The following is an 18,344-nucleotide window of genomic DNA, read 5'->3' on the forward strand; positions in this document are numbered from 1 at the left end:
ATTTTTAAATTAAATAATACCACGTGAATTATATATAGTATAAAGATATTTAAATAAAATTATTCTTTAAATAAGTAAAAAATTTAAAATTGTAAAATTAGTTCTTATATATTCTTTAGAAGATTCTTAGCTTTTATTTTATTTTATAAAAAAGAATGATGGATCGACTGTAGTAATAGAATGAGCAGTGCTATTCTGTTGTTTGAGGAGCACCGTTCCATTTGACCGCTAGGTTAAATTGAGTTTTTTTTTATTTTTTTTCAATTTAAAATATTTTTAAAAAATATAAAAAATATTAATATACTAATAATTTCTTAACCATTAAATAAAAAAAATGTCAAAATAAGATCACAAACTTAGATATCAAAATAGCATTTTTCTACAGAAAGAGGGATTAGGTAAGCAGTAGGTTGTCGAAGTTGACCCTCCGAATCAGCTAGGTAACGTTAGTGAACACCACGTGGGGTCCCATAGCCTCAATTTCTCTCTCTCTCAACAACTTCAATGTAATAATTACGGATTTTTATTTTTTTATTTTTTATTTTTTCTCAGTATCTGCTTCTGCTTCTACTTCTACTCTCCTCTTTTTGTTGCTTCCTCTACTTCTAGGCGTGCGCCAGCGAGGGTGTCCGCTTCTTCTTCTTCCACGAAGCTTCCTCCTCTCTCTCATCTCATCTGCTGTAGTGTTACCCCAAAAAAGTAGTATTTAAAACCCTCTCCAACCGCCGTACCTCTCTCTTCCTTTCTCTCCTCCAAAACTCAAACACATTGACCTAGTCTCAGTCGCCTTTCGGAAATGGCGACCGTTTAATATATTTGTTTATTTTAGTCCATGAAAGCATGCATGGGACATCTTTGAATATGAACTCTTACATCCTTTCTTCTTCTGCCTCTGCTTCTCCTTCTCCTTCTTCGATGGTCGAAGAGAGTGCAGAGACGGGCGTTGAGATGAGGGCTTTGGAGGCGCTCGGGAGAGGCTTCGATTTCGCCAGTGATTTCAAGCTCAAGTACGCCAAGGCCAGCCCTAGGTTGGTAGTGGTGGATGAGGATAACAAGAGGGACATTGTCATTCCTGGTGGGCCCACCATTCGTGGTGTTCCACAGGATATTCGCTGCGATAAAGGGGATCGACTCCGCTTCAAGTCCGATGTACTTCAATTCAATCAGGTTATGGTTTTTCTTACTCTTTTTTTTTTTTCTTGTTTTTTTTTTCCCCGTTTATCCGATGCTTGAGGTTTGATTGTGATAAATCTTAGTGCTCTGTTTCTTTCTCGTACTCACCAACATTATTGTAACGTGGCAGTGTTCTTATTTTTTGTTTTTATGAACAAAATTCTAGTTGAAAGCAATGCAACAGTTTTGAATTACAGACTGTTGTTTTTTAGAGGGCAGCTTGTTTGCGGATGGGACTCAATTTTCACGAAATTATGTCCTATTCTGGGTCAAAAGAGCCAAACGGAAGCAACTTAGCGTTCAACCCAAGTATAACTATACACCGCGAAGTGGAAAGGGGTTGGCAAAAGTCATAGAGGTGGATTGTCATGTCCATTGGCTGGGGAGTTTGGTCATTAGTTGGAGTCTTACATCGATCATGTCTTCACTTGATTTTTTTTTAGAATAGACTAACAGACGGCGGGCTTTGTCATTTGAGTCTTGTATTGGAGGCTCGACTTGTGAGGACAGCGTTTGCAAATATTTCTCAGTCAGAAGATATAGTTGGAAGGACCAAGTATTGTTGGTGAAACAGAAATTTTTAACGATGATAAACAGACTATCATACCGAAAAGAGATTGAGAAAAGCAATTTTCCTTGTAAAGATAACGTGCCAGAAATACACAAATCCTTGATTCTCCAATCTGTCATTGAGTTTATCTGCACCTAATTTATTAGCTTCCTCCCTTGAAGTGAATTTAAGTTAGAATAAATTAAAGCGTTTAATAAGACTTGATGAGCTACTGCAAACGGGGTCATCACCATGGTATTGCATTTCAGTTAGCTCGGTGACCACGACGTGCGCGCTGAAAAGAGCTTTCCGAATTGGGGTCATATGCGCGATTCCGATACCCGTAGTCAAAGTTATGGCCAAAATACCAACACGTGCCCAAAATTGCCCCAAATCATGGAAAAATCACTATCTCCTGCCGTGCTTGCGCTGATCTGCTATCCCTAGGTAGTTCAGCACCATCAACGTGCAATCTGACAGTTCAACATCATCTGACTCAGACAATCCTGCATCAGAGTGTTAAGAATATAATATAATTAATTAAATCTATCTTTTCCTATCAACTGAAGTTTTTGGGACAAGTGGTGATTTCACATACTAGTAGTAGTCTTTTTAAGAGGAGAATGGCTTGGATTCACAGGCAATGTTTGGTCAATTTAAGGCGGATTGATACACAATAACGGTTTGGGTTTGACTTAGAAACGGAAAGATAGTCTTATCCCAAGCATGTAGGGTGGTCATGACTTTGCATTTCTAGTATCCTTACATCTCTCGTACTCCGGAAGGGGATATGTAAGGATCTCCCTTCTAGTATGGTATGGCATTGGAGGGGAACTTTGGAAAACCTTTAAGCAAAATTACATTTTTGTACCCCAAACTATCACATTCTTTTTTTGATTTGCAATCAGCATCCTAAACTATCAAATTTTGGTAATTTACACCCTCGGGTAAGATCTGACCGTTAGTATCCTAAACTATCCCTGTCATTCATTTTTTTCCATTTAATTAGAAAACGGTTCTAAATTTATTTTCTGTAGAATCCAAATTGGCAGGCTGAGAGGTCTGTTGCTTTGTGTCATTTATTGTAAGACACAGTCAGTACGTGATATCTGGGGTATTGTGTACAGGATAACATGTGTTTTCCATGTGTCTGCATCATACCTTGAACCTGATGCCTATTGATGTTATGCTTATCATTCAAACACATGTCATAAGTATTTCAATGATAGACGACATTTATCTCAATATACAGATTACTTATTTGACAATTGACAATGTTATCATTCATTATGTTTATGTCTGCTTTTATGCAAATTGCCAGTGGTAATACCTTAATATATACAACTGCTACTTTGAAAATTGACCTTTTTTTCTTTTTACACATTTATTTGGCTGTAAAATTGTAAAATTTAACTTTGTTATGTTCTTTTTTCGGGATTTTTGGTTTTAATATTCTTTCGGTAACTTCAAATATATTTGTAGTTGTTGGATGCCTAGTAGGTATTAAATTGTATAAAGTTGTGAAGATATTCCGATTTTTAAGCCTTATTTATGGCACACATTTTATATCTTTCACTCCATATTATTCTTTCCTTGCAGATGTCTGAATTGCTTAATCAAAAATCTTCAGTACAAGGAAAAATTCCATCAGGCTATCTTAATGCTATTTTTGAGTTAAGTGGGGACTGGGTTCATGATGCTGCAGACACCAAATATCTTGCTTTCGATGGCTACTTCATCTCGTTGTATTATCTTCACCTAACATCATCTCCCTTAGTACTCCAAGATGATGTAAAGAAGGCTGTTCCATCTTGTTGGGATCCTGCTTCATTGTCCAGGTGGTTTTCCCATCTTTAACTATATCTAATTATCACTTGACATTAAAGGTGTCTCATTAGGCATATGAAATTGCACATTTCATGGAAAGCATTGTGCTTTAATTACAACACAATGAAAAAGAGATTGCTTAATGAATCCTGAACTTCAGAACTTCATCTAGATTAACCATTTGTGGATCGATCCTACCTCCGTGGGACTAGGGTATTTCCTTTTTATGCTGGAAGAACCTTTTTTTATTAGTAAACGATTGTATTAATAAGAATAGGCTTTGCCCAAGTACACAACAAGGTATACACGAGTTAGCGCCTATCTAGGAAGAAGAAGAAAAAGAAACAAGAAAGTCATGAATGCCAAGGCCATTAAAATCTACAGCTATGGCCCATAAAAATAATGTTCTAACAAAAAGTGATTGAAGTTCCTCTATAGAGCATTCTTTGTCCTCAAACGTCCAGTCATTTCGCTCCTTTCATATGCACTACAAGATACAAATGGACACCATTTTCCACACAACTGTGATTTGGGGGGCTCCTCTTAGATTTGTCCAGCTAGCCAAAAACTCAACCACTGTGGTAGGCATGACCCAACCTAGCTCTAACCTGCGGAACCCCTAATCTCATAGCTCTCTAGCAACCTCGCAATGCAGTAGAAAATGATCCACAGTCTCACCACTTTTCTTACACATGCAGCACTAATATACTATGATCACCCCCCTGTTTCTGTAAGTTTTCCATCGTCAAAATCTTACTCAAGGAAGCTGACCAAACAAAAAATGCCGCTTTAGGAGGTGCCCTATTTCGCCAAATCTTCTTCCATGGGAATTGATTGTCTTGCGATTGTGTGAGAGACTCATAAAAAGAACGAACTGAGGACATGCCTTTACCTGTTGGTATCCACCACAACTTGTTAACTCTTTGAATGTTTAGTCTCATGGAGTATAAAAGACGAAAAAAATCCTTAAAGCTACCAATTTCTCAATCTTAGGTAACCCTACTAAAGTTCACGTTCCATTGGACTTGATCCCCAAATAGCACCATAACATCAGCTACTGAAGCTTCTTTTTCACAAGCAATCCTGAAACTAAAGGGAATAAATCCTTAAGGGCGTTATCCCCACACCATAGGTCACTCTAGAATTTAATTCTAGAAGCATCTCCAAACATAAGTCTAGTGCGACAAGTAAAAACCCTCCACCCTCGTCTAATATGCTTCCAAACTCCCACTCCATAGTCCACTCACCTCTCTAGTGCTCCCCCCCCCCCCCCCCCCCCAAAACACACACCTCCATATTTAAGGTCTATCACCGACTTCCATAGAGTTTCTAGTTCCAGTGTATCTCCACAACCATTTCCCTAGTAAAGCCTTATTAAAGATCCTCATATTTCTAATTCCCAACCCACCAGAAGAAATTGAAGAGCATACCTTATCCCACCTTTTTATTTATTTTTTTATTTTTATAAGAGATAAATTTTATTGATATGAATGAAATAGGCATGACTCACGTACACAAGAAGTATACAAAAGAACACCTAGATACATTGTCCTCAACCAGTTTACATTGTACAATGTAATAATGTATCAGAATAAAACAAAAACTACAACTTAGTAATTATAATTTGACAATAATTTTCAATCTTTCATAAACCCTGAGGGGTAGCTCAGCTGGTCCCGCTTTGGGTTTGCTCTCCAGTGGTCACTAGTTCGAGTCCCCTTAGGGCCACTGGAGGTTTACCTGGTCGTTAACTTCATGGTCCTGTGGGATTAGTTGAGGTGCGCGCAAGCTGGCCCGGACACCCATGATTATAAAAAAAAATAAAAATTTCAATCTTTTATGATTCATCACTAGCAGCCATTTAGCCTCCAAGAGTCCAATCCCATTCAGTCTGAAAACCACCATTGTTGTGGTCATGGGCCAGTTAATAACCATACACTTTTCATCTTGTGTTCATGGAGTGGAGAAAAACAAGTGATTTTGCGATGTAGTAAATCACAAGAATGTTATCTAATTCAAATGTAAAATAGGGTTATAAGTAGTAGAATTCATCTCTCACCAATAAAGGGGGTTCTCCATCCAATGGCCACAATGTGTCCGTCTCAATCATCCGTAATTATGCTAGGGTTCACAATTAGGTCTACAAAATCATAAAAATTAGAAGTTAAATATTGAAACATTAAAAATATTTAAATAATCATTTAAAAGCATATAAAGTTACCCAATTCAAGCTTATAGCTCATCAACGATATCTAGTCTAATGAGCGTTTTAATTAGCCAGTTCTGTGTGCAAACGAGGGCCTCCACGGTTGACGGTGCCAATGAACTCCGATAAGCATCCAACACGCGACCTCCGGCGCTAAACGCCGACTCAGAGGCAACCACAATGATAAGAATGACAAGCACATCTTGGGCTATTTGGGAAAGGACTGGAAATTTGGTGGAATTAACCTTCCACCAAGTTAATAAATGAAATGCATCACTAGGTGTCTCGTCATCTTCCAGGCTTCTCTTCCCCGAGGACGTCCCTAATCCAAAATTCTATAATGACCAACTTATATCGGGGGTCAAGGATCGCAATCACAAATAGTAATCTATTTATCTTCTCAATATTCCTCCAATATTTATCATATTTGGATTTCATCCTCGTAGTCATACCAAATAACAATCCCACATTGTCAGCACAACTCCGTTGCAAGTGGTCATGAAGCCTCGAGAGCTCGTCGAAGTACAAGTTCGCAGTTGTATATTTGGATCCAAATATCCGTCGAGTTATGTCATAAAACAATTTCAAAAATTGAACAAAATTCTTCACATTGGCCCAATCAACTGTCCGGTGCACCAAGCCCTCTTCTCTCCCCTATTGACTTAGCAAAGCATACCTCAGACCCCCATTTTCGACCTCCATCTGCTTGAATGCTTTTGATACTTCTGCGCCACATCCAATATCATGTATGTAGAGTTTCATCGAGTCGGAATGTCCAAGCACAACATATTAGAACATCCAATCTCAAGCTGTTTGGCTATTGTCTTAAACTTGCCAGGCCTTTGGAGGGAAGCCCTCACATATCTCACAAGATTGCGGACTTTGGTATTGGAATCATCAACCTTTTTTAACCCCTTGGCAACTGTGAGATTGATGATATGAGCACAACATTTAACATGGATAAACTCGTGCTCACGAATGATATCATCTTTTAATGTAGTATTCTGCCATAACCAATCAATTGTAGTGTCATTGGCACTGACATTGTGAACTGTGATACAAAACACTTATAATTCTCCAATCCTTTATACAATCATCCATTTTCGCCCCAATGGATGAACTCTTGTGATCAACAGTTTGTTTGAAGCCAATAATCCGCTTTTGCAATGTTTACTCACTGTCAATGAAATGTGCTGTGATACACATGTAGCTGACATTCTGTATGGACGTCCATGTATCAATCGTAAAGGACACTCTCTGGCCAGTGGTAAGAAACATCTCCTTCATCTCCGCCTTCTTCTTCGCATGCCTCTTCAAATAATCTCACATCACTGTATACCGTGATGGCATGGGAAATCGTGGCTCAAGAGTGTGGACAAATTTACGGAAGCCTTTTTTGTCAACTGTGGTAAAAGACATCTCATCACAAATGATCATCTTTGCAAGTAATTCCCTCAACATATTCTTACTGTATTGAGGGATTGACAGATTCTTAATCTAGGTACCATCAGTGGTCGTAGAAGTTTCGTAACTGAGCTTGGTCTGATTAGCGACTACCAATTTCTTGTGTATCTTATATCGTCAGCAACCATTAAGATGTGCTATTAATACAGAGGTGCCTTGCTTCTTTGAATGACATCCATAAAATTGCCCACAGTGGTGGCGTCTCGCCTGTGGGTTCACATAATTACCAGAAATTTTGGTGAAATGTTTTCATGTCCACGATCTTTTTTTAGTAGGTCGTAGTGGTCGATCGTGCTCAATATGCATCTTCTCCTCCTCATTAAACATATCCTCATCTTCTACATCTATTGGGACTCGACTACTTGCACAGGAACTAGTTGCTCTAGATGTGGGTCTAGGGGTGGAAGTACTTGTCGGTGTAGGAACTATGGCATCCCCTTGTGGACGACCGTCCCCATTGGGTGTAACATCCATATATCTATCTCAATTGTGCTGAAAAAATAAATTAGAAGCAAACAAATTAGAAAAAAAAAAAAATTATAGCATGTTATGTATATGTATATGATGCACTGCATGTAGTCAATTTTATAATAAAAAGAAGATAATTTATGAATGAAAAGAATAAAAGTATAATCTTATTTACTTATCATTTAATTAACATAAATATTGAACTCATGTTCTTCATCCAAATACTAATCTTATAACAGTATAAAAGAATTAAAACTGATGAATATGTCAAGAGACTCATCAATGGGGTAGATAGAATTGCAAAAGGTGGTGGTGTTCCTCTCATAGTCTCATGGTATTTATTTAAATAAAAAAAGCTGTTAATACGTTTCCTCAAGTTTTTATATGTTTTTCTGGTAACGTTAATTTGAGGCAAAATTAAAAAATGAATAGATTAAGTTATACTGTGTATCACGGTCTACTTAAATTTTTATGTAAATTTGAGGGTTTCGAGTTCTTGCTTAAAATTGAAGACTTCATGAAAAAAATAGACACATTAAATAAGTCCTAAACATATATTATAGCTCGTATAAATATTTCTAGAACTATTTGTTTATGTAAAAATGAGTGTGTTGGCATATTCTTGTGAAAAACTTCTATTAAATTGTGTCGTAACAAGTGTTGAAGTGTGTTAAAGTGAAAAGGGATCGAAGTGAGCTCAATATGGCTCGAGTAGAACTCATACAGAGAGTTCGCTTGATAGGCACTTGACATAGGGCTCGAGTGGAACTCATACAGAGAGTTTGCTCGACAGGCACTCGATGTGGAGCTCGAGCGATAACTCAAACAAAGAGTTCGCTCAACACTCGCTCGACATGGAGCTCAAGCTACTTCTGAAGTATATCATGCGCTCGACACACGCTCGACACGTAGCCCTAGTGAATGTTCATAAATTCTCAGTGACATTTCCACAAACACTTTTCGTTCACTGTCTTATTTATGCTTTCGTGAGCAAAATTTGATTACAACCATTTCCTCAATACACATATTTCTACACACTCCAAAATCAAGAACCATAACAGTATATATGCTTGTTGAATATTCCATGGTAACAAAATCCCCAAAATTGAAAACTCTAAAATTCGTAAGTCATAAAAAATAAATACCAATTGCAAATCAAATGAGGAGCTGAGGAGGTGGTAATATACCAATTGATACTGACGGGAAGTATTCTATGGTGGCCCTGGGCTTGTGACGACGATAGGACGACGGAAAATGGTGTGGTGTGAAGAAAATGATGGGAGAAACAGAGGGAACAGAGAGAGAACAACGGAAGAGTGAGGGGGAAGAAGAAAACGATGTGTGAAGAAAACGTGTGAAGAAGACGACGTCGTTCAGTGGAATGATGTCGTCTAGTTAGGTTTCTAAAAAAATCAGAGTTTGTAGTCGGAGTTTGGAGGCGCTGGAGCCTCCGACTCTGACAGCATTCTCGAAGGAACTCCGACTCCAAATTCTAAATACTCCGACTCTGTCGGAGTCAGAATCGGAGCAGTGGTTGGACCAAGTCGGAGCTAGCAGAGTATTTGCACAGCCCTACCGTCCCTTCCATGTCTTCCGGTACAAAGATAAAATTTCGCCTTCCACCTCCACCGTATTCTACTATCACCATTAAACAGCCATTGACATTTGAGCACCTCTGTGCAATGAATCTCCTGGCTTCCTTGATGTGGTATATAAATCCCGCCCCCCCCAAAACACTCCTCTAGTGCTTTTGCAAACGTTTGCACCGAAACCCTCCCAAGTCTCACTTCTTTAACTATCTTCCAGCTACTTTCTGTAATGAGCAAGGAGCTTCCTTCCTTCCTCAAACCGAATGTTTTTGATCCTATAACTAAATTTCTTCTGAACCCCATCCTACTCCGCGACCCCTACAACTTAGTGCTCAGTCGTGATCTCACCGCTTAATTGCACCAGGCCTCATCGGAGTTTTTGGTTGTAAGGAGAGAAAACTTAGCTTTCAAAAGTCTCCAGGATGTGCATTCTAGTGTTGGAAACATTAACCGTTTAGACAACTATTTAAAGCATCTTATCAACTTCTGCTAACTCTGGAAGAACTAAGTAACACCATCGCAGTATATATATGTGCACACGCACCCTGTCCTAAATTTTGTTATTGAGCTTGTCTCAAGTTTGAAGTAGGTTGAATTCTAGTCTTCGCAAAACTTGATAAATCTGAGGTTTGGAGTTATGGGATATAGAAGAGTCCAGGAAGTAAAATATATTGATTTTATCTTGGAGCTGAATGCATTTGGAAAATATCTTTAGGCATCTTTTTTATCCCTAAAGAATGAAAATACTGATCTATTTGGCTGACTGCCTTGTGATGCCTACCTTGTAATCCTTTGATTTTTTAAATCATTATTCTTTTTCCCCTCCAGTTTTTAGTGATTCTTTACTATCTGCATTTTTTAGTGATTCTTTAACATCTGCGACTTAAAGGTTTGAAAGCTTTTATTTTGTGTTTAAAAAAAGTTAATAGTTCATACATGTGGCAAATTCTGACACTTATTACCAGTACATGTTTATTATGATTTTTCTTACTGATAAAAACAATGTCTATTATGATCTTTTTGTGTTTCAAACATCTGGACAATAAAAAAGTTTCATTACAGAGGCCACTTGAGCAAGAAAATAACCTTTCCGCTGTACTCAGAATTATGATAGTACTTTTCACTGAAGGCTCCATGCATGTAACTAAACCATAATAATGAAGTTATTAGCGTTCTTTTCATTCTTCTGTGATTAATTTTAACTTCTAGCATGAAGTGACTCGTTCTATTTTAAAGAATTGGTGAAGAACTGAAAGGAAAAGATGTATTATTTTCCATTAAAAAAGAAGCCATGTTTTGGTTTTCCTTCATTTTTTTACCTTCAAATTGAAATATCATGTTCAGTGAGTTGAAGAAGAATACAGAACATAATAAAGAGGTGCCTGGCCTAATTTTAGTGTTAATTGGATTTCGAGTGAAGTTGGTTTGCTTCATACTTGTCAGATTGAAGCTTATTTTCTTCCTTCTTGTCTCTTTACCCGTTGGGGCGGGAGTTCTTCCTCAGGTAAGACTGACTGGACAACGCGGAAATCATTTTTATTTAATCTTTGTTGCAGATTACTGAAAGCGGTTCAATGACTTGTATTTTTAACCTGGATATTCATTAGTACCATTATTTTGGGTTTCTACTGGTTTCTTGATATTGAATAGTTTGCCATATATGGGTATCAGCCCTTGTAGCATGTGAATGGATCATGCATTACCTTCGGTTGCTGTGGTATATGGATGCTGATCAATTTTATTAGGCAGGTTCATCCAGCGATACGGGACTCACATAATAGTAGGAATGGCTGTTGGAGGTCAAGATTTAGTTTGTATTAAGCAGAAACTTTCCTCACCAATTCCTCCTGCCGATCTCAGAAGATATTTGGAAGATCTTGGAGATTTTCTATTTTCAGATCGAAGAAGCCCTTCGCTATTACAGAGGAAAACAATAGATGACAAACAGAAAGTATAGCACTTCATATTTTTAATTTATCTGTAATTTTTCTAATTTTCTATTAAATTATTAATGAGAATTAATACTCTAGGTTCCCGAGGTCTTCAATCGAGTATTACAGTCGAACCCCATGCAGTTGGCGAGTATATCAGAAACATCAAGCAAGGATGTAAGCCAAGAACTCAATAAATATCTAGTGTAAATTATGAATGATTATGGCCTTTTTTGTATATATGCATATTTATCTTTTCAACTTGGAACAGGGCCTCACTATCATTTGTTCGAAAAGGGGAGGTGATATTTTCTTGCATGGTCACTCCAATTGGCTGCAGACAGTGCCTGCTAGACCTGAAGCAATCATGTTCAAGTTTGTTCCTATCACTTCTCTTCTTACTGGGATTCCAGGCAGTGGTTATCTTAGTCATGCAATCAACTTGTATCTACGCTGTAAGTGCTCTAATTCCAGTGGGATAATAAGAAGTTCTTAGTTATTGGCTTACATCCATTGCACAGCTGTCACTATCTCATAACTCACACATGGTTTTTTCTAGTTGAAACCCCTTATTAGGTTATTGTTATTATTTCAAACGGTATACACAAGTTTGCTACAGTATAAGAGATAATTTGTTTATCTTTCTCCACTGGACTTTGGTTGAACTATAATCCACTTTAACATCATAAATGGCTATAATTCATTTCAATATGACCTTGTTAAGTATCTGGGTACCTTTGCTTCCTCCTAAATTGCGTGTTTCCACTTCCTTGATGTTTTTGTATTAAATCGCTTTCAGTTCCTTTATGTCATGTAATGGTGGAGCTTTGGCTTATCCCAAAACCTAAAAATGAAACTTTGATTCACTTATTCTCTTTCCAGACAAGCCCTCTCCTGAGGATTTACAGCACTTCTTGGAGTTTCAAGTTCCTAGGCAATGGGAACCTATGTTTTGTGAGCTGCCACTTCGGCATCTACAGAGAAAGGCATCTTGCCCTAACCTTCAATTCAGTTTCATGGGTCCTAAGATTTATGTCAGTACCACCCAGGTATTCTCACCCTCTCTCTCTCTCTCTCTCTCTCTATATATATATATATATATATATATATATGTCTGTACCTATTGGCACACATGTTGACTCCTTTCTTCCATTTTATAGTTGATCAGTTATTAGGTCTTCAATTTTTCTTAATAATGGTCCATATGATGCACAATACTGGGGGAATAAAGGGGGGGGGGGGGGGGGGGGGGGGGGAACTCATGCAGAAATTCTCGTTTAGAAGAATATTTTATTTGTTTTAAGTTTGAAATTAATTGTGAGTCATACAGGATGCAAAAATATTTTTATTAATAGAATAAATCTATTTGCAAGTTTCTTTATTAGCACAGCAAACACACCACCGATGTGGAAGCCTGCTGGTTTAGCTTACATAAAAAAGTGTTGGTACTTTGACTCTTTTTATGAATATAGTGGGCCCCACAGTAAGTGATGTGTTACTAGGCTTGTAAATTGTGTAACTCTTACTATATAATAAAAGTAACGACTTAAAATTGTTGACTATTCTGATGAGTTTATGCATGATCAATAACTTTTTAAGTCACTTTTTCATTATTACTGCTCTTTTATGTTTAGATTCTCTTGTTCCAGTAATAGACTGCAAGCCTCATTCAATGTTATTGTAAATTACAATCTAGGGTTTCTGTAAACTGAATTAAACTTAATACTATTCTGCATGGTCTTGGATTAGGTATGCGAGGTGTAGTTTGATGTCCAACTATTGGATTCATTCATACATCAATAATATGTAGCATGTGGTGTACTTGGCACCCATAAACTTATCCATGTCCTGTTGTTTAGATATAGGTAGGTGAAGCAAAGTGCCTGAGTAAGATTTGCTTCATGTGCATGAGTTTATTGAGCCTATATCTTTTCCATCAATTATTATAATGAAAAAAACTTGTTATAATCATACTTAGGTGTCTCTCTTGTATATGTCGTGTGTACATGGGCCATGCCCATTGCTTTCATGAATACAATTCTTCATTACTCAAAAAAAAAGACAAAATTATAATGCAAACCCACCCCTTTGGTAATGCTCTTTGAAGTTCCAACTTTTGAAGAGTTTGTGTATCAACACTTTGTCCCTTGAGTTACCTACCTTTGCTTGTTTCCTGATTATGTAACCAATATCATATTGGTACCTCAATGTTTTAATTTATTCAGGGAGTTTCAAATCCAAATGAATACACACACGACTAATACAATGTACATACTTCTGAGAACAATTTGGGACGTTGTTTGCAATGGTATAGTCCCAGAATGCCCTGATCAAGTGTCATAATTTGAGATTTTGTGCGTGGCTGCTCCATGCAAGAAATGAAAAACTTGGGGATCAGACTAGCATAAAGGATTCAATCTCGGGGGATTAGACTACATAAGGATTCAGTACCTGTGGAGACAAATAGGGTTTTGATTAGCCTCAAGGCCGCCTAATGTTGGAGAACAATGGTTGCCTCTTTGTTTTATGGACTACTTATTTCTTATTATTTTATTTAATATTTAGATTTATATTGTCTGTTTTGTGTGTACCAATTGAAGTATTTTGGAAAATGAACTGAAAATTCAGTGTAAAATTGAATGAGATATGGATTGTGAGATGAGATGAGATGGTCTGTAAATAGTAGTGAAATAGTTTGAGTTAAATATTTTATGTGGTTTTGGGAAATGAGAGAGAAAAAGTTGAATAAAAATATTATAAAGTTAAAATATTATTAGAATATAATTTTTTAATATAATTTTTGTTTTGGGATTTGAAAAAATTGAATTGTTTTCTGTATTTTGTTTGGAAGTTTAGGAAAGTTGTAATGATTAGGTAATGATTAGATGAAAAAGTTAAAAATTTGAAATTCAAAGTGTTTGTGTTTGTGGTGGTTGGATATTGATATGGGATGAGATGATATGAGATGAGATGAATTGGGAGGATAATGCTATCCAAACCAGGCCATAGTGTTTCAAATTCACATTAATAATTTAAATTAGTTATTGAAATAATATTGGGAGCAGCCCCTGTTTTGGGTCATCCAGATCACACCCTACATGTCCCTAAGTAAAATGACCAAAAACACCCCCACAACAAAACCCACTTCCCTCTCATTTCACACCTTTCATTTTTCTTCCACTCTACCCCGTGTCGCTCGAGCCCCCCCTCCCCCCGGGTCCCCGCCCCTCGCCCATCCTCTCCCCCCACCCCCACCCGCCCGTGTCGGCATCGTCACCCCCACCCGGTGTCACCATCGGCTCCCCCACCCGCATCGCCATCCTCTCCCCCACCTATACCCCCCGTAGGCCAAATGAGAGGCATGGCTGAGCATAGAGGGCTAAGGGAGGTGCGGTGGAGCTGGTGGTGGCTAAGGGAGGCTCGAGGTGGCGGCGTACGACATGGTAAGGGGCAGAACCCGTATGGGTGAAACCCATTTTGGGAAAGAGAGGGAGAAGCCTGCCGTGCTCGACGGGGCTAGGGGGAGGTCAAGGGGCTCGGTGGTGCTCGACGGTGGGGTTGGAGGCTGACAACGGCGGCGGTAGCAGCGACAAACTTTGTAGGAGAACCCATTTCGGGTTTTGCGTGGGGGCACTACACGTGGGGCTTCCGTGGAGGTTTGAAAATGGTTGGAGGTTGCCGGCGTGAGGGGGAGCCGATGGTGGTGGGCGGTGGCACTACAGGTAGCGCACGGCGGGGCTGGGTGAGGCAGTGAGCCGAGAGAGGAAATCGAGTGGGGGAGAGGGAATTGGGTGGGGGAGGGGAAAACGGGATTTAAAAAAATAATAATAATAATAATAATGGACATGTAAGGTGTGCTACGGATCAGCCGTGAACAGTGGCTGATCCCTAGCACAGCTCTTAGTTATTTACAAAAAGTTGGAGCCTAATTGGGGTGTCTACAATGCTTATGTGACATAATAGGTTGGCCAAACTGCAATGATGCATGCTATGGATCTAATAAAAAATTATTGCGAGTCTAGAAGCCAATGGAACTATTTAACTCCTAGAGGATTTGAAGAAAGAGGTACATTTTGTATACTCTATTTCGTCCAGATTTTTCTGTGTCACACTTGAGTAAAAACCTGATGCTATCACATGTGACACTTCCATTACTGACTGTCCCGGTGGGTAGCCTGATTTTTTCCTTTATGGGGTAAGTTGAAATTGCTCAACGTTCACGTTGTCTATTCTTATATTAGCTTGTCCTGCCTCTAGATACCAGTTCCCTGCAGAACCACAATATGGGGCTGCAATGTTACTGATTAACCCCAAAAAAATTTCCTTAACATGCCATAATACAAGAAGTTCTGCTACTTACAAGTCTGTGTGTAAATGCACTGCTTATTATGGGGACTATATCAGTCATAAAAAAATTCAAAATAAAAGTATTTTTTTGTATGCTAGTTGATGTGGCAAGCTTCAACACTAGTGGTGATTGGTATGCAATAAGCAGTCTTGCAAATATAATTTTTTTAATACAATAGATTGAAGGGAGAGCTTGGTGCAAGTTTATGTGAGAACATTTTGGGTGAAGCTGTCTTTGCTCCTTGTCTCCTATGATTCTACTTAAAATTGCAGCCCACTTTCCATAGAATAACTGGGACTTTATCTGATTACCTATAAAAAAAAAAAAAAAAAAAAGAATAAATGGGACTATTTCAACCACTTTATCTGTCTCTTGAGTTGGTGGAACTCTCTCTCTCTCTCTCTCTCTCTCTCTCTCACATTCCGGACTGGTTTTATGGCCCTTCTATTATATCATAGGTCATAGATCATGTACATTGGGGTTATTGATGGTAAGATGCAATATGAAATTGCAGTTAGTTTTGGTTTTTTATTTGTCTATTTTTATACCTATTCAGATATCCACTGGTCAAAAACCAGTAGTTGGCCTACGCCTGTTCTTAGAAGGGAAGAAAAGCAACCGGTTAGCATTACATGTACAGCATCTCTCAAGCCTTCCAAATACTATGGCTCTTTACACAAGTAGGCTATCTCTTTGGCGAGGTTCTGATGATCATGAGCATAGTGACCAGTTCTTAGAAGCAGTCAAATGGAAGAGATTCACAAATGTGTGCACAGCAGTGGTTAAGCATGATCCCAAGTGGAAGCTGGGAGATTCAAGCAGTGTTTATATTGTAACAGGTGCTCAGCTTGTTAGCAAAGGGAAGTGGCCCAAGACAGTACTGCATTTACGCCTTCTCTTTACCGAATTACCTAATTGCTCCATCCGGAAGACAGAATGGTCTGGTGCACCAGAAGGCTCTCGCAAGACGAATTTCCTCATGAATCTGAGCACAACATTTACATTCACTCAGCGAACTGCTACTGGTCCACAGAAACAGAGTCCAAATGCACTCAACTCTGGTATATATCCGGATGGCCCACCTATACCGGTTTGTTCTACAAAGCTACTTAAATATGTGGAGACAGCTGAGGTGTTGCGGGGACCCCATGATGCTCCAGGACACTGGTTGGTAGTAGGAGCGAAGCTAGTGACCCGGGGTGGTAAGATTGGTTTGCATGTAAAGTTTGCTCTGTTGGACTATTGGTGAGTTATAGATTATACTTATCATTGTACAGATAGAGGGACTGCTTTTTCGTCATTGATTTTATATAGTTTATTTTTTATTTGAAAATTTTTGGATTTGCAGTAACTTTGAATTGCTGTAACAAATCCTTGCGCCGAAAATTAGATTAGAGTGGCTATTCGGTTGGTTGATGTTGACGATTTTGTATGCCTTAAGTCCGTTCCGTTTTGGATTTCATAATTGTTACTGCTTTGTGAACAAAAGGACATGCAGTCATGAGCACGTACTCTTGCTATTTGCTAGGTATAACTGGAAATTCCTGCACCAACTAAGCTTGGCTGCCAAAAAAACCACTTTTCTCGGCTGAATCAGTCATGTTAGCACCTGTGGAAAGAGACTTTGGATTCTAGATGGTCATTGATACTTGATTAGGCTTATCAATTACCATGAATAGAAATGCAATACCAACAAGTCCAGGAGAATTAGGCAGCAACACATAAAGAGGCCGACTTAATTGGAAAACATTTTGAGTTGGATTGAAGGCTCGCATAAAAACGCTAGCCAGATTGGCCCATAACAAAGATAGAAAAATGAGAGGCCCATGTCCTTGGGTAAATAACTCCAAAAGTGGCTTGGGCCTTACTTGGATTGTTTTAAGAGAAATGATAGTTGCAGTCGTGAGTGTGCATGCGTCATATAATCATTTTGAAAAAAGTGAATAAATATTGGACTCACATGAAAAAATAATAATTTTTTAATAGTGAACTTTACTTTTTTTCAAAGAGATTGCATGACGCTTGCGTACTCTACGACTACATGTAGCATTACTCTTGTTATAAATGATATTGGTGGCACAACTCATTTTCCTTGTAGGGTTTGGTGGCGGGCCCCCACAATGTGGCCCACCCACCCAGCTCGCAAGGGTAATGGGTAGAAAATCTACCCATTATCGCGAGTTGGGTTTGCAGCTACTCGAGATTTCCTTAAGAGTGCTTGCGTGCGTGTAAACTAATATGTCTTATAATTTTGTTTGTCCAGTTAAGCTTGCCACCCACCCCTAGCAAGCGGGCAACCAAGTCCCCCACCCTTGCATGGGTGGGGGTGCGAGTTTGGCCCCTGGACCACAGCCTCACCCTGCTTGGGTGGGTGCCCCCACTTGTGAGCCTTAATGGGCCCATTGGTCCATTGGGCCCAGAACCATATGTTTTTGTAGTTTTTTTGGACCAATCTTGGCCCAAAACTTGGTTTTTACTTTAAAATTTCATATATTAATCCAAATTTGAAAATCTAATGTCTCGTTTGTTTTCATAACTACTCTCAACTCATCTCATCTAATTATTATAACTTTCACAAATTTCCACACAAAATAAAATAAACAATTCAATTTTTTTCAAATTTCAAAATAAAAATAATATTAAAAATATATATTCTAACAATATTTTATTCAACTTTTAACTTTTATCTCAACTCATTTCAACTTATCTTATCTCATATGTGAAAACAAACGAGGCCAAAAATATATATTAAATCTTATCTCTAAATATAAATGAACCTAATAAAGTT

General features: G+C 38.3%; 1 protein-coding gene across 1 annotated transcript; it reads left to right on the forward strand.

Moving 5' to 3' along the window:
• The first annotated feature begins 548 nt into the window (after nucleotides 1-548).
• Nucleotides 549-16,972, forward strand: LOC121254102 (MACPF domain-containing protein At4g24290-like). Its single transcript, XM_041154069.1, has 7 exons — nucleotides 549-1,167; nucleotides 3,323-3,561; nucleotides 11,027-11,228; nucleotides 11,308-11,385; nucleotides 11,480-11,663; nucleotides 12,091-12,257; nucleotides 16,113-16,972. Exons 1-7 carry the CDS (start codon nucleotides 841-843, stop codon nucleotides 16,803-16,805), a joined length of 1,890 nt encoding a protein of 629 aa, XP_041010003.1. The 5' UTR covers nucleotides 549-840; the 3' UTR covers nucleotides 16,806-16,972.
• Nucleotides 16,973-18,344: the final 1,372 nt, after the last annotated feature.

The sequence above is a fragment of the Juglans microcarpa x Juglans regia genome, chromosome 1D (genome assembly GCF_004785595.1).
Source record: "Juglans microcarpa x Juglans regia isolate MS1-56 chromosome 1D, Jm3101_v1.0, whole genome shotgun sequence".
Lineage (NCBI taxonomy): Eukaryota > Viridiplantae > Streptophyta > Magnoliopsida > Fagales > Juglandaceae > Juglans > Juglans microcarpa x Juglans regia.

What these genes read in the sequence shown, in the direction of transcription:
- LOC121254102 (XM_041154069.1), top strand. Translation starts at nt 841, where the DNA reads ATGCATGGGACATCTTTGAATATGAACTCTTACATCCTTTCTTCTTCT. An exon ending in ATGTACTTCAATTCAATCAG is followed by an intron (nt 1,168 to 3,322) that starts GTTATGGTTTTT and finishes CTTTCCTTGCAG; the next exon opens with ATGTCTGAATTGCTTAATCA. An exon ending in CAGAAACATCAAGCAAGGAT is followed by an intron (nt 11,386 to 11,479) that starts GTAAGCCAAGAA and finishes AACTTGGAACAG; the next exon opens with GGCCTCACTATCATTTGTTC.